The 13,220-nt window shown below is 42.6% G+C and overlaps 1 protein-coding gene across 3 annotated transcripts in view; it reads left to right on the forward strand.

Moving 5' to 3' along the window:
* ANK3 (ankyrin 3) overlaps positions 1-13,220 on the forward strand; it is a 2,768,233-nt gene that overhangs the window by 394,917 nt on the left and 2,360,096 nt on the right. For all 3 annotated transcript variants that reach the window (XM_069611214.1, XM_069611216.1, XM_069611217.1), the window contains exon 3: positions 5,710-5,748. In XM_069611214.1, the coding sequence (XP_069467315.1) occupies positions 5,710-5,748 (39 nt within the window). The remainder of the gene's footprint in view (positions 1-5,709; positions 5,749-13,220) is intronic.

Genomic DNA, 13,220 nt, shown 5'->3' on the forward strand with positions numbered 1-13,220 from the left:
GCTTTTGTTATTATTTGCAGTGTGCAATATTTAGTAAATTTAGCACACATTTCACATGTTTGATTTTTTTTAATGCAAAGTTTAATGACTATAAATGTTGTGTATACATTGTTATTTGCCCTTCTGGCGCACCTTTACAACAACATGTTCAACACTAAAATATTTACTAAAAATACAGATTGTAACAGTCTACTCCTAGCAACAAGTTTCCATCCTAAATGAACACTGGAAAGTATCCCGATTATCCAATTTATGAGGTACATACGTAACCTGTCATCTGCTGAAGAATATAAAATTCGGGCAAAACATCTGATAGAAAAATGTATTCAACAGAAATTTGATATACGAAAATAATAGAAACTGTATACAATAAGGCAGAACAGATCTCAAGAGAAGACTTGCTCAAATCTAAATCGACGAAGGAAAATCCACCACCTGTGTATGCCACTACATACTCAGTTCAAAGCTGAAAGATTAAAGGAATAATCAAACGGAACTGGTAAATTATGAAATGGGACAGTAATCTAGAGAGATTATTTTCAGCTGTACCAGTATTTGTATACAAAAAAAGCATGGCATTAAGCAACATTGGTAAAACTCGAATGTAAGGAACATCAGAACAAGGCTAAATATACAGGGACACAGCCGTGTCACAACTGCCAGCACTGAGGCAACATTCTAAAAGGTGACTCTAAGACATCCCTATACAGGCATACAAATTCCTCTGAAACATTCGAGTACTTGTGACACAGCAAACGTGGTGTGTGGCCTTAAATGCCCTTGTGGCTTTTATTGCATAGGGATGAACATGCGTAAGGCCAAAACCAGGTCGACTGAGCACAAGTCAACCCTTCGAACAAAGAATTTGAAGTTCCCAGTAGCCAGTCATTTTCTAGAGGCAAGACACAATATCGCACAAGTACAATTTGTGATTTTGAAGAGAGCAGTGTTGTCAAAAAGAGGTGGTGATATGCAAAGGAGGTTACGACAGAGAGAGATGAATTAGATAGAACATGTAGAATCTCAGAAGCCACAAAGTATGAATATAGAGTGTGATCTATCGTGCTTCCTGTAAGCCATGAGATATGCATATAGAGTGGAATCTCATGCTTCCTGTAGGCTACTATATCATGAATTAGATTGTGAAAAAACAGAGTCAGGAGGTAATGAAAACAGAATGTACACAAATTGTATTTCAATGTAACTTTTACTGATTGTTCCTACCATTGAAATGGAGACTGTGACTGACAATCTGGTCCGGGAGAGAACTAGAATTATCTGTGAATATCTGAATACCTAACCATCAGTACTTACCTGATTGGTCTCATTGTTGAAGGAGGAGTGGTGGTATCATGATGGGCAGAATACGAAGTATTAATGAATCAGCCATCACAACACCACGGTGGATAACTGGTGTAATAGTGGTGTTTGAGAGTATTGACCACACTTAAAGTCTTTAGCACACTGATCCTATATAGAGACTGACCGGGATGGAAACGAAGGGTGTTAAAATGAAAGAAACTTCTTTGCGTACAGGCATCGTAATGGGGACTGTGAGTGTTACCCGCCTCAGGATGCACACGAGCCGAGGTATTTGAACATTGTGCATGGAGTAACTCTTCAGGCAGTAGCGAAGTATCCGAAACGAATGGCGTTAATGAAGGAAACATCTTAGCCTACAGGCATCGTAAGGAGGACTGTGAGTGTTACCCGCCTCGGAATGCGCACAAGCTGAGGTATTTGAGCATTGTGCATGGATTGATCCAATCTCAAATTGTCCCATCAAATCTCAAAAACGCGTGGGTACTCCTCCTTCTAAAAAAAAAAACTGCTTGACCCCAACATTCCGACCAAGTACAGACCTATTACAACATTGACTTTCCGACTCAAAATACTAGATAGAGTAGCGGCTCTCCAGATCCAAAACTACTTGGAAGCCGACAATCAGGTTTTCGCCCTAGACATGGGACGGAAACCGCACTTCTGGACTTGAAAATCCAAATGGAGGAGTTAAAAGACAAAGGTAAACTAGCCATGATCCTCTTACTTGGCCTCTCTGCAGCATTTGATCTGGTCAGTCATAAAATACTCTGCAAACATCTTTCTTTAGCAGCCAGCTTCTCACCAAAAGCTATCCAATGGATACAATCTTTCCTTACTGACAGATGGATGAGAGTATTCTCACCCAGTGCAGCTGCACAGCCAAGCCCGGTCACCTGTGGTGTATCTCAAGACTTGTGTGTCTCACCGACACTCTATAAAATCTTCACAAAAGCCCTATTTGACCGACTGGATAACTTGGGTGTCACCTATATCAACTATGCAGATGACACCCAAATCCTCATCCTTATTTCTGGTTCCCACCCATGATATCGATTCAGCCTCTCTCAACGCTATCTATTAAACGATCCAAACCTGGATGGCCCACCATGGCGTATGCTTGAAAGATGAAAAGAACAAACTTCTCCTCCTAGGATCGCAATCGCGCCTTAACAAACTTGATGACACCTATAAAGCTTTCAATATAGACGGCAACACCATTAAGGTGTCTAAGGTAGTAAAAACTCTAGGTTTTTACCTGGACTCAGCCCTGACCTTATCTAAACAAGTCAATGCCACAGCCTCAGCAGTCGCCTACACATCTAAACTGATCAATGCTTGCAGACCTTTTTTATCTCCTGACAGCTGCATCACACTAGACAGAGTTCTCATCCTGTCCAGGTTGGACTACTGCAATGCCCTCTACGCCGGCACCAAGAACCAAAACATCAAAAAGCTACAGGTTATACAAAACAACAGCCTCAGAGCAGTGCTAAATATTCCCAAAAACTCTCACAGCTCCATGACAAGAAGGAACGCCTTTTGGCTTTCTGTTCAAGAGAGTGTCCTCTTCAAAACTCTTACTCTGACACACAAATGCCTACATAAGTCTGTGCCCACCTACCTGGCAGACAGTCTCCAGATCCCAATCCAACAAACTTACGCGCTCTGCACAACTGCACATGCTTTCCACACCAAGAATCAAATTACAGAAAGACGGAGGCAGTAGCTTTCCAACCATAGCTGCTAAACATTGGAATACCCTACCAGCCAAGGTGAGAATAATCCTTCTGGACCTTTCACAGGCAGTTGAAAACTTGGCTATTTACACAGGAAACACTTAGCTAGGCCATGTGTATTACTTTACTTTACTTTACATCATTTATATAGCGCACTGTAGACCCTTGGGCATTAAGGTGCAAATAATACGACAAACAAAATACAAGACATGACATCGCATCTACACAGTAATTTATCCATAGTGGTTTCTGGCAAAGCGGTCTGTGAAATGTATGCGAATAGATATGTTTTCAGATCTTTCTTGAAACTCTCCAGAGAGGTTTGACAGCTCAGTGAGCGAGGAAGTTGATTCCACGATTTTGGGGCAGCGAATTGGAAGGGTCCTTTCTCGGCTTTTGAGGATCTACTCCTAGGAATTGAGTAGATTCTGACCGGAAGGTCTTAAATCTCGACTGCATACTTTTTCGGTAATGACGTTCTGTAGATAGTTTGGCATGCTGCCTTGTCTGCATTTAAAGGTAATTGTCAGGATCCTGTACTTAATGCGTGCTTCCACCGGAAGCCAGTGTAAAGAGCGCCTAGCCTCTGTTACATGGTCTCTTTGGGTCAGCCCTAAAACCACTCTGACTGCCCTATTCTGCATTATCTGTAATCTTTGGACATCTCCTTTTTTTAGACCTACTAATAAACTACCACGGTAGTCTATTTTTGCACCAATTATGACTCTTGCGATTGTTTCTGAATTTGCCTGTGAGATGAGTGGCCTGAGGTGGTGGAGCTATAAGGGGAAATGTCTTTGGCCTTGGATGGTGTACAAATGTTCAAAAAGGAAAATGCTGAAGTCCAACTGAAAAGTTTCAAGAGGATAAAGTTCACAGTTCCAGTGGGTCATCCCCTTCCCATGGATTTCTCTTCACTCAGCTTTATACCGGTTTCTTAAATTCCTTTCAATCAAATATGTTTATTATACAAAACAGCTTGGCTAACAGTCTGATTCTTGATAGACCACCTGGTATGCTCCCCTGCCATGTTTCTTCTTACTCCTTGATATCTCTCAATCACATGCTTTAGTTACTTCCTGATGTATCCTTCTCAGGACTTTCTCATGTATGGTATTTTATAAATTGCACACTTTGGTTTAACCCGGTATACTCTCCTGCCTGGTTTGTTTCATATGCAATTACTTCTTTTCACTACAAAAACACTTACGACTTGCAGTGCCTGGTATGCTCTGCTGCCAGGGCTTTTTCTTATGTGGAAAACACTTCTTCTCATAAACAAAACACTTGTGACTGGTAGTGCCTGGTATGCTCTCCTTCCAGGTCTTTCTCATATGCGTATTGCGCACACTTGCAAACGTGAAAAGTTTTAACTTTATTCTGCTATGCTTCTTTAAACAATCTGCCACTGTTTGTTGTTTCTTATTTACTTCCTTTGCATCTAGTCTTTTTCGGTCCTGTTGCCAAAATGCCCCTGTGTCCCCTCTTCCCTCAGGCGGACCCACTCAGTATGCTGTAGTGGGAAGGGCTTCTCACGCGAATGGATGCATGAGGGGAAGCCGCCACTTGGAAAGTAGTGATGACACCATCAGATTCATCACATCTCCCAGTTCCTGCACATATACAGTATGTAGCTTAACTGTGGAGGTGTTGTACTCAGTTGAGTACCTGAAGAGTCTCTGGGTTCACTGTAACATAAGTAACTTTTGAGCACTTTATGCATGTCGTTAGGGCATTGTTTTGGTTGGCATGGCATGAAGAATCTCCATCAGTCTTACACTGTAAATCTCATCTGGGTGTTAAACAGCTTCTAGTTGGATCCTAATGAAGCAAAAACCTTGATTCATTGAAGCCCTCTTTGCTTATGTGCACTTCACTTCCATAACACATGTTGGGGTATCAACCTTACTCCAAGGTCACAACTCATTCACTGCACAATGTCTGATGAAGGAAATCGAGCTCTAAAGAAAGAGCCTCATTTCTTTTGCCAAGGTGTCCAAGGTGTGGTGGAAGAGATGTGGCCTAGGAGTGACAGACCAGAACGAAACCAGGCTAAAGGTAAGCATAATTACAAAAGGGGGGTGGTGTGGACTGGGTGGTGAGGAGGTCTGTGAGGGAGAAGCCATCAGACCTCTCAGCACACAAACTTGTATCAGTGGAGACAGCCTGTGTGCCAAGCACTCTGATTGGCTAATATTTAACAATTGGTTTCTAATTAAGGTTGCACTCACTCGTCATCAAGGTCATCTGAGATAGAAAAAAAGTACCTGCTTTTTTCGAATATGGGGCAAACCAAAGCTGCAGTTCACGGTTGTATAAGTGAAGTAAATAATGAAAAGAATTGTTAAAAGAAAAGAGCTGATTGTATAAGTGAAGTATTTTCTTTTTGTCAGGGCTATTTTTGTAGGCATGCTGGTTCCTTTTGACACTTATTAGGTTTTGGAGGAATTTTTCTCTGCTGTAAATTGCAGAGGAACATTCATGTACCTGCCTGCCTTCTGTGCCACATTACGTTAAAGAAAAATAATAGTTATGTGCTTTAAGTGACACGGATTCTTGTATAATATCTTCAGTGAATGGTGTGCAGTTGTCAGAGGTGTTGCACGGCATATCTTGCATAGTTAATTACACATATTTCATTGTTTTATAGGTCTACAACAGAGTTCATTCTCCCAAAAGTTCAACAAAGGTAGGTGAATAATGGAATTGTTTATCTTAATCAATATGTGGTTATTAATAATCTGTGTTTGAACATTGAAAATCATAACTACATTTCAAACCTGCACAAAACACATTTTGTAAGTAAATTCTGTATGGTGGGACTTGCTCAGCCTTTCTCATCGCATAGATGAACAGCATGCAGTCATGTTTTTACTGATATCTAGTAAATGTAACTCAAAAGGGTTATGTGTGGATGTGTGTTACATGTGAATTGCTTGATCCTCCTTAGCATATACTTTAAGCAAGTACTGTTGTCAATACTGATATCTATTAAAGGTAACACCACAAGAGTTGTAGGTGCTTACTTTCCATGATATTGACAGTACATGCTGATACTGCAGGTGGCAGGAAAAAGCAAGCTGGTGCCAGCTCTCACCTATGCTCTTGAACAGAGTGATGATGAGTGATTATCACAAGGTCCCGCATAAAGTCAAAGCATAGTAAGTGGTGTTTGCCAGCAGAAACCAAGTCTTTGTCAGTAGAGGGACAGTAGCACCAGAATCCGCTCCCTAGAGCAGTGGAATTGTGTGCCTCCTGTGATCATAGAACTGTATTCCCAAAGGGAACGGCCAAACTAAATGAACAGTCATTACCCCATACACAGATGCAGCTCTAGAATGTATATTAAGAACACAGTGGACATATGCCGTGATCTGATCTGAAGTGCCCCTGGGGGAAATGGCAGTTGTGTGGTGGGAGTTTATAGTAAGGTTAGGAAGAGCAATGTGAAATAGGGCAGGCGCTGGTGCTGGGAACATGTGTTCACTGGACGTGGAGGAAGCTGAAGAAGAAAAAGGAATCCACTGGAGAGGAGGAGAGGAGATCAAGTGGCAGAAAAAGAACAATGGCAAACTAAGTAGGGAGTGGAGGAGGAGTGCTTAAGTGAGGAGACGAAGGAGAGATTCTGTATTGTGGAAAAACAAATTAGTTCGGGAACTTGGAATGGAGGAGAGAGAATCCTACGCAGAGGCGATACTCTGAAGGTAGGACGCCCTGGAGTGGCAAAGCCACTCTAGATAGCAGAGTCAGTGGTAACATGAGGAGCCAGCTGATTGCTAGCAAGACGCTGGAACGCTGTTGTCCTGAACGGCAACAAAGCCGAAGTCGAGCGAGAAATGGTGAAGAGACAGTCTTACCTGTTGGAGGTACCACACGTAAGCAGTGGTGGGCCTTGGGCCCATCAACAGACGCCAAGGCCAGACCACAGCGGAGAGATCGGATCCTTAATCTCCACAAGAGAAGTGCACCAACTGCGGAGAAGGGCCAAGCAAGGGAAGCAAACGCTCCCAATGAGGTAACGCCACTGAGCGGGGTGAACAGCTGTATCCAAGGCTGTGAAAGCCTAAAAGGTTACAGGAGCTAGGAAAAGCATGCACGGGCAGACAGCCAACTGATGCCCCACTAAAGTAAGGCGACCAGAGGGCCAAAGGGCTTTGGGGAGCCCTGGAAAGAGAGACATTCCAAGAATGGGAAAGCCAAAATGGTTACAGGAGCCAGGAAAATCTGAACGTGCAGATGCCCAACTGAGGCCACGCAAAAGTTGGCCTATATGAAAACAAAAGAGCTTTGGGGAGGCTAGGAAAACAAGGAGAATTTGTTATCCGAGGTTGGGAAAGCCAAAAAGGTTACCAGAGCCAGGAAAGCCTGAATTGGCAGACGCCCAACCAAAGCCCTGCTAAAGTAAGCCTAGCAGTGGTCCCAAGAACTTTGGGGAGCCCTGGAAAGAGAGACATTAAAATCCAAGGCTGGATATTAGCCTACTGTTGATAGTTTGTATTGAAAGGTTTTATACAAGTCCTCCTTCAGTTCAGGGCCTGCAATGTTTAGATGAAGCATTATGTTCTTAAAATAGTAATCTCCTCAAATTCTATAGATTCTGCTTGGCCCTCAGCCATTATTTGAGATGCTGCCATGGATTTTTTTTGGGAGCTTAGCTTTCTAAATGCTTCTAGAAAGGCTTCCACCGAAGCTTTTTTGGGGTTTCCTTTGCACCTTGTTTACGCTGTACTTTACAGTCTTTTGAATGTACGTAGACTCTCCTGTCTTACGTTGAGTCTGGCTAATATCTGCAGCACTGATGCTGATGCCCTTTCTTTTGCCTTCAAGTGGCTTTCTCATCCTTGTTCTGACATATACTGCTGCTCTTAGCAACCTTGAAGGAAACGTGCAGATCTTTTACCAGCATGTCGTTAAAGTTTTCATGAGACTCGGGAAGTTGCTGACTCTAGGTGGACTGTAGAACCAAACCTTTTTAGACCAGTCATCTATTAATATGCCTCTGGGACCCCGGGTGCTAATACACTGTCCCAGAATTGTTTATATTTGGTTTATAGGGTTAAAGAAATGCTGTTAGGACGTGGGAGGCATCTGCCAACTCTGTCAGCCCTCTATTGTATGCAATGCTCCACACCTACTAGCTCGGCGCTAGGGGCTTGGTTCACCTTTCCTCAAAGCTATGTCCTCTTGGGCTGCACACTCAACCACACCTGTCGGGCGAGGCTGCTGCTCCATGTGGTCTTCTGGTCAGAGTCCTTTGTGCCCCAGTGTTCCCCTGGCCGCCCTCTTGTAAGAGTTTGTACATTTCCAGAGGCTGCGCTGATGTTCACTCGCAGTGTTAAGGGATTTGGAAGTAACCTGCTCCTTGATTGAGGACGGATCGGCCATGGGAATGTCTGCCATTTTGGGTTTCCTTTCTGCTGGTTCGGGTATTTCTGGCAAGTCTCCTGTTGCCTTACAGGTAATGTCTGTGGGTGTTCTATGTTGCTTCCCAGTACAATGGTGTTCTGTGGTGTTATCAGACCTTCAGGGTCGATGGAGCATGCGGAACAATAGCGAATTCAGGTAACGTCTGCTTGCGTCTCCATTTTAATAATGCCCCACAAGTTTCCTATTTTAAGTAATAACTAGAGGACCATGGGCATAGCTGATTATTTATCTGCAAAGTATTGATTATGTTTTCGAGAGTGTTTATCTGGCCTGATGCAAGGATGCCGTTGCCAGGCAAAGTGACAATTTGGTGCCCCCTAATCATTTGCCTGGGGCCAGATTTTAGGTTTATAGCACAGTGCTTACTAGTGGTATAGTGGAATTTTCCTGCCGTACAACCATTTCTCATATTCAAAGAGTATTAAATGCTTCCATGGTTTACGAAAACATGTTATCTGAAGAAACGCAGAGGCTGAAATACATTTTCGTGGTGTGCTACTTGTGCAGCAAAGTGGAAGCTGTACTAGTTACACAATTAGAACGCTACGTGTACATGCCTTGAGTAAACAGTAATTAAAAGATCAAATGTTTCTGTGAAAGTGAGAAGTATGAACATTTACATGTCTTGCTCTATTTCGATGAGAAGCTTAAACATGTGTGACTATATTCAGAACAAGCAACACATTATTTCATCATTCAAAGCCATGATATGTAATTGTATCACAATTTAAATCAAGCAAAAAGAAAAAAGCAAGATATTTTAGAAAGTCGGGATTGTTGGAAATTTCCATCGGCCGCAGATAAATCCAGTTTTAGATGATTCAGCAGTTAGTGGTGAGCGGTGCAGATGTATTAAGATTTGAGACTTTCCTTGATATCCTCAGTTGTTTTTCATTCTGTAAGCATATTTGACAGCTTGTGCAGTCCATACACACATCGTTAATCATGGAGTAAGTTCATTTAATGTGGTTGGGCAGCACGTCTACATTACTGCCTTGGAAGACAAGGATCATTGTTTGCGAGCTAAAGGAGCTGACATTAAGCCTTGAAAACAGAAGTAGGCCACTTTTGAGCATAGCATCCCCTTATAGAATTCTGCGTTCATCCCATCACAACAGATATAAATAATGGGTCTTCAGCTGCCAGAATAGGATAAAGATATTGCATCTCTTACAACTGGCATCAGACACTCTGGTTTTTGTTTTAAATATTTCTGTCATTGGATAATCACGGTTTGCTCACATTAAGAAGAGGTATCCCATTGCAATGTAAACGTTACACAAGCCAAGTAGTTGGATACTGCAGTTACTATGGAACTCAAAGAATGCAATCCTCAAAACAACAAAGGAGTGTGGTGGGTGTAGTAGTGAATGGGGGCGTGGGGTTGGGTGGGGGGGTCTTGGGAGTGGCGGTGGGATCTGATTGGGCTGGGGTGGTGGTGTGGGTGGGAAATGTCTGTGTAGGCCTGTGAGTGAGAGATATCATCTTTATTGCAGAAAGACCAGTGGTTTCAAAACCATAGTTCCTAATTCTGCCATAATTCACGGGAATTACAGTATTCCAATTGGTTACAGATTCCCACCAATGAAAGGCCAACACCATTAGCCAGTGGAGTAACTTTGATGAAAATGTTGGGGGCAGGGGGCATGACATCTAAATGAAAGACATCCCTGCCAATTGAGTGGGACAAAATGGTGTGCCACAGAAGTTGGGGATGGGGGACAAACACCATTGTCCCTCCTAAAATTACGCTCATGACATGAGCCTAATCAATTAGATACATTGCTGTCTAAACATGGTAACAACTTTACATAATCAGTGAGCATAATGCAATTATGCTTTCAATACCGTACACTGTTAGCTTGACATTTCAAAGAGCAACAGTGAATGAATGTAATTAATCTCTTTACCAAAAACCTACCTTAATTTAAAACGTCAACAGACCCATTAACAATGGTGTGTTCTGTTGCACGCTGCACGCTTTACACAACATCTTGAGTACCCTATACTGTTGAATTATAAAATGCTGTTAACATCTGTAGTTTTGAACTGAAAAAGTCTCAATTCAACACCCACCTTAGGACTAACATAAATTAACTATACTTTCTATGTTTATGCTGTAAAATGACATACCATAATGTTCAGCATCTTGTTTCCAATAAACCGCTTTCAGCCATGCTCAGTGGCCACTTCTGGTCGGTTATTTAGACGCAGGGCATGGCCAAAACTGGTGCACGATGATAAGTGGAAGATGGCTGTGACTGCAGGGCCGCACTGTTGGTATTGCTGGGCCGAGGCATGGCCATAGGCACTGCCCTGGACAAAGTGACCACTGGTCCGGTCATCAGGCCATGGCCAGTGGCATTTGGATCTGCTATTGGGGCCAAGTGCCCACTAGGTCTGGGCACAGACCTGTCCCTTTGGCTTCTTTGGATGTCCTGCCTGGGGCCGGGGCACGGCTGAAGGACATGCTTAGGCCAGGGAATAACCCATCACCATTTTTGCAGCCAAAATGTGCAGTGGGCATGGCCGCAGGAAATGCTGAATGGGCCCATCAGGAGGCTTGGAGGAACCTAGGGCAGAGTGGCCAGTAGACATGGCCATATCCCACTTTGTGTCATCGGATGGTTTGCAGTGCTCGGGCCAGGACTGAAGCCTCCCCCCCCAGCAAAGTAGCACAACTGTGAATGGCCCCAATCTATATCCAGCTGGCATATATATTGGTTTGGGGTTTTATTTTTATTTTTTATGATGAGCTGCAGCCATAATGTCCTTTTATCAAAGCTTTTTACTGAATTTCAGTGTTTTTAGGGTAAATGTAACTGTAACGTCTTTTCCAGCAACGTTTTTTCACTTATCCATATTCATTTATTTATTTATTACATTTGTAGAGTGCACACAAACCCGTGGGCACCAGGGTGCTTGTTCCAGTTATATGGGCCCAAATTCGGCATAGGCGTACGTACAGTAAGCACATGACATAGCTACCTTAAACAACATAGCTGGCAGTAGGGCGTTAATGCAGAGATCTGGTTAAAAGGGAGGCAATACAGAAACCGATGCAGGGGCAGTTATGCAGGGTGAATCTAGCGCAGCATGAAGAAGTTAAAAGGTGTAGTAAGGTAGCACGCTAAGTTGTGGAGTTAAATAGCCAGGTTTTGAGGTTTTTACGAAGGATCCAGTAGAATTCCTCAGCTCGGAGGACAGGTGGTAGATAATTCCAGTATTTGGCAGCTAGAACTGGGAAGCTGAACCTTTAATCACGGTTCATGAAAGCATAAACCTTTAAGTAAAATTCAGCAGGCTTTTTGAAATGACGGACACGTTTCCATATCTTAACTGTAATGTACTATATGTAGATTAGTTTAATTATATGTAGATTTGGCCCATATATATTCATTGCAGGCCTGCTGAGATCTATCTCGAGCCATTCCCTTGTAATATTAAAGTTTACTTGGGAAAAGCAAAGCAATGTTATTTCAGCTATTGACATCTTGTAGGGGTTCACTGGAACTTGTAGCTTCAGCGTTTGTTGGAATAACATACCTTGTTTTTTGTAAATAGTATTCTCCCACACTTCATGTTAGCAGAGAGTGAATGTAAGAGTACTGGATGCTGTGATGCAGGAGGTGAAGTGCATGATAAGTGTTAACTAAAGAAATGTTGCACTGCAGAATAGACTACAGTAGTACTAATAAGCAGCCACTATAAAGACATCCTAGTGATGGGCAAAATCCAGCAAAGTCAAATGAAGAGTAGACCCTTGGATTTCAGCAGCTAACTGCCTGGGTAGATATCACGTTCATCAGACCAACCCACTCAACATTGTGTGTACAAGACGACAGGAAAGAAACTCAAAGGATCTGAGTGAATATGTGCAACTAGTATTAGCACCCAGACATGACCCTTACCCAGATGAAAAAGTAATTAACTTTCCAAGTGCAGGAATAAGGAGGGAGAATACACATTTACTGAAACCACAACATATCTTCAGTTATTAAGCAGAACAGAAGATAACATCCCAAATCCACAGAGGGGTAAGGGGTGCCATGTATGCCAAGAGCAAAAACAGTAAGTGCAGGTGAGCCATTATGAAGATAACTTCAGCAGAGGAAAACATGGTACACAAACAATCAAAGGCACCCCTGCCTGGAGCCAGAACCAGAGTTAACGCGGCTGCAAATGGCACGTCTGAGCGATGGAGAACCAGGCCTTTGAGAAGCAGAAACTATGGATTCCTGAAAAGTAAACAGACTTTTGAAAATAATATCACTGCAGATGCCAACAAATCTTGAGAAACATTTTGAACATCAAAATCATTAATTTTCAAAATGAAGGCTCTCGTGAACCTAGCCAATGTGTGAATAAATTAGAGAAGACTCAAATTACTTTGGGAGTGGTATTTTCTTATGCAACAGGCCAGGGCATTTATAAAGAAATGGCCATGTCAGATGAGATGGACAGTCTTTATTATGTAGCAGATAACTCAAAATGTTATCAGCTCAACTGAAGATAATAGATGAAATTGAAGTTCTACAATCGGAGGTAGTGAACTGCTATCAAATGAATGTTAGTCACCACATGTCCCCACAACCACAGCTAACATGGGTTACAAAAGACGATGAATGCCTTTTCATCCAAGGGTCATCCTCTAGAAGCACAGGCTGTAGATATGGAACATACATCATATAGATAGTATTCTTTCTAACAGGATAGAGTGAGACTGTGGCCAAT

This window comes from Ambystoma mexicanum, chromosome 8 (genome assembly GCF_040938575.1).
Source record: "Ambystoma mexicanum isolate Mex_15411 chromosome 8, UKY_AmexF1_1, whole genome shotgun sequence".
NCBI lineage: Eukaryota > Metazoa > Chordata > Amphibia > Caudata > Ambystomatidae > Ambystoma > Ambystoma mexicanum.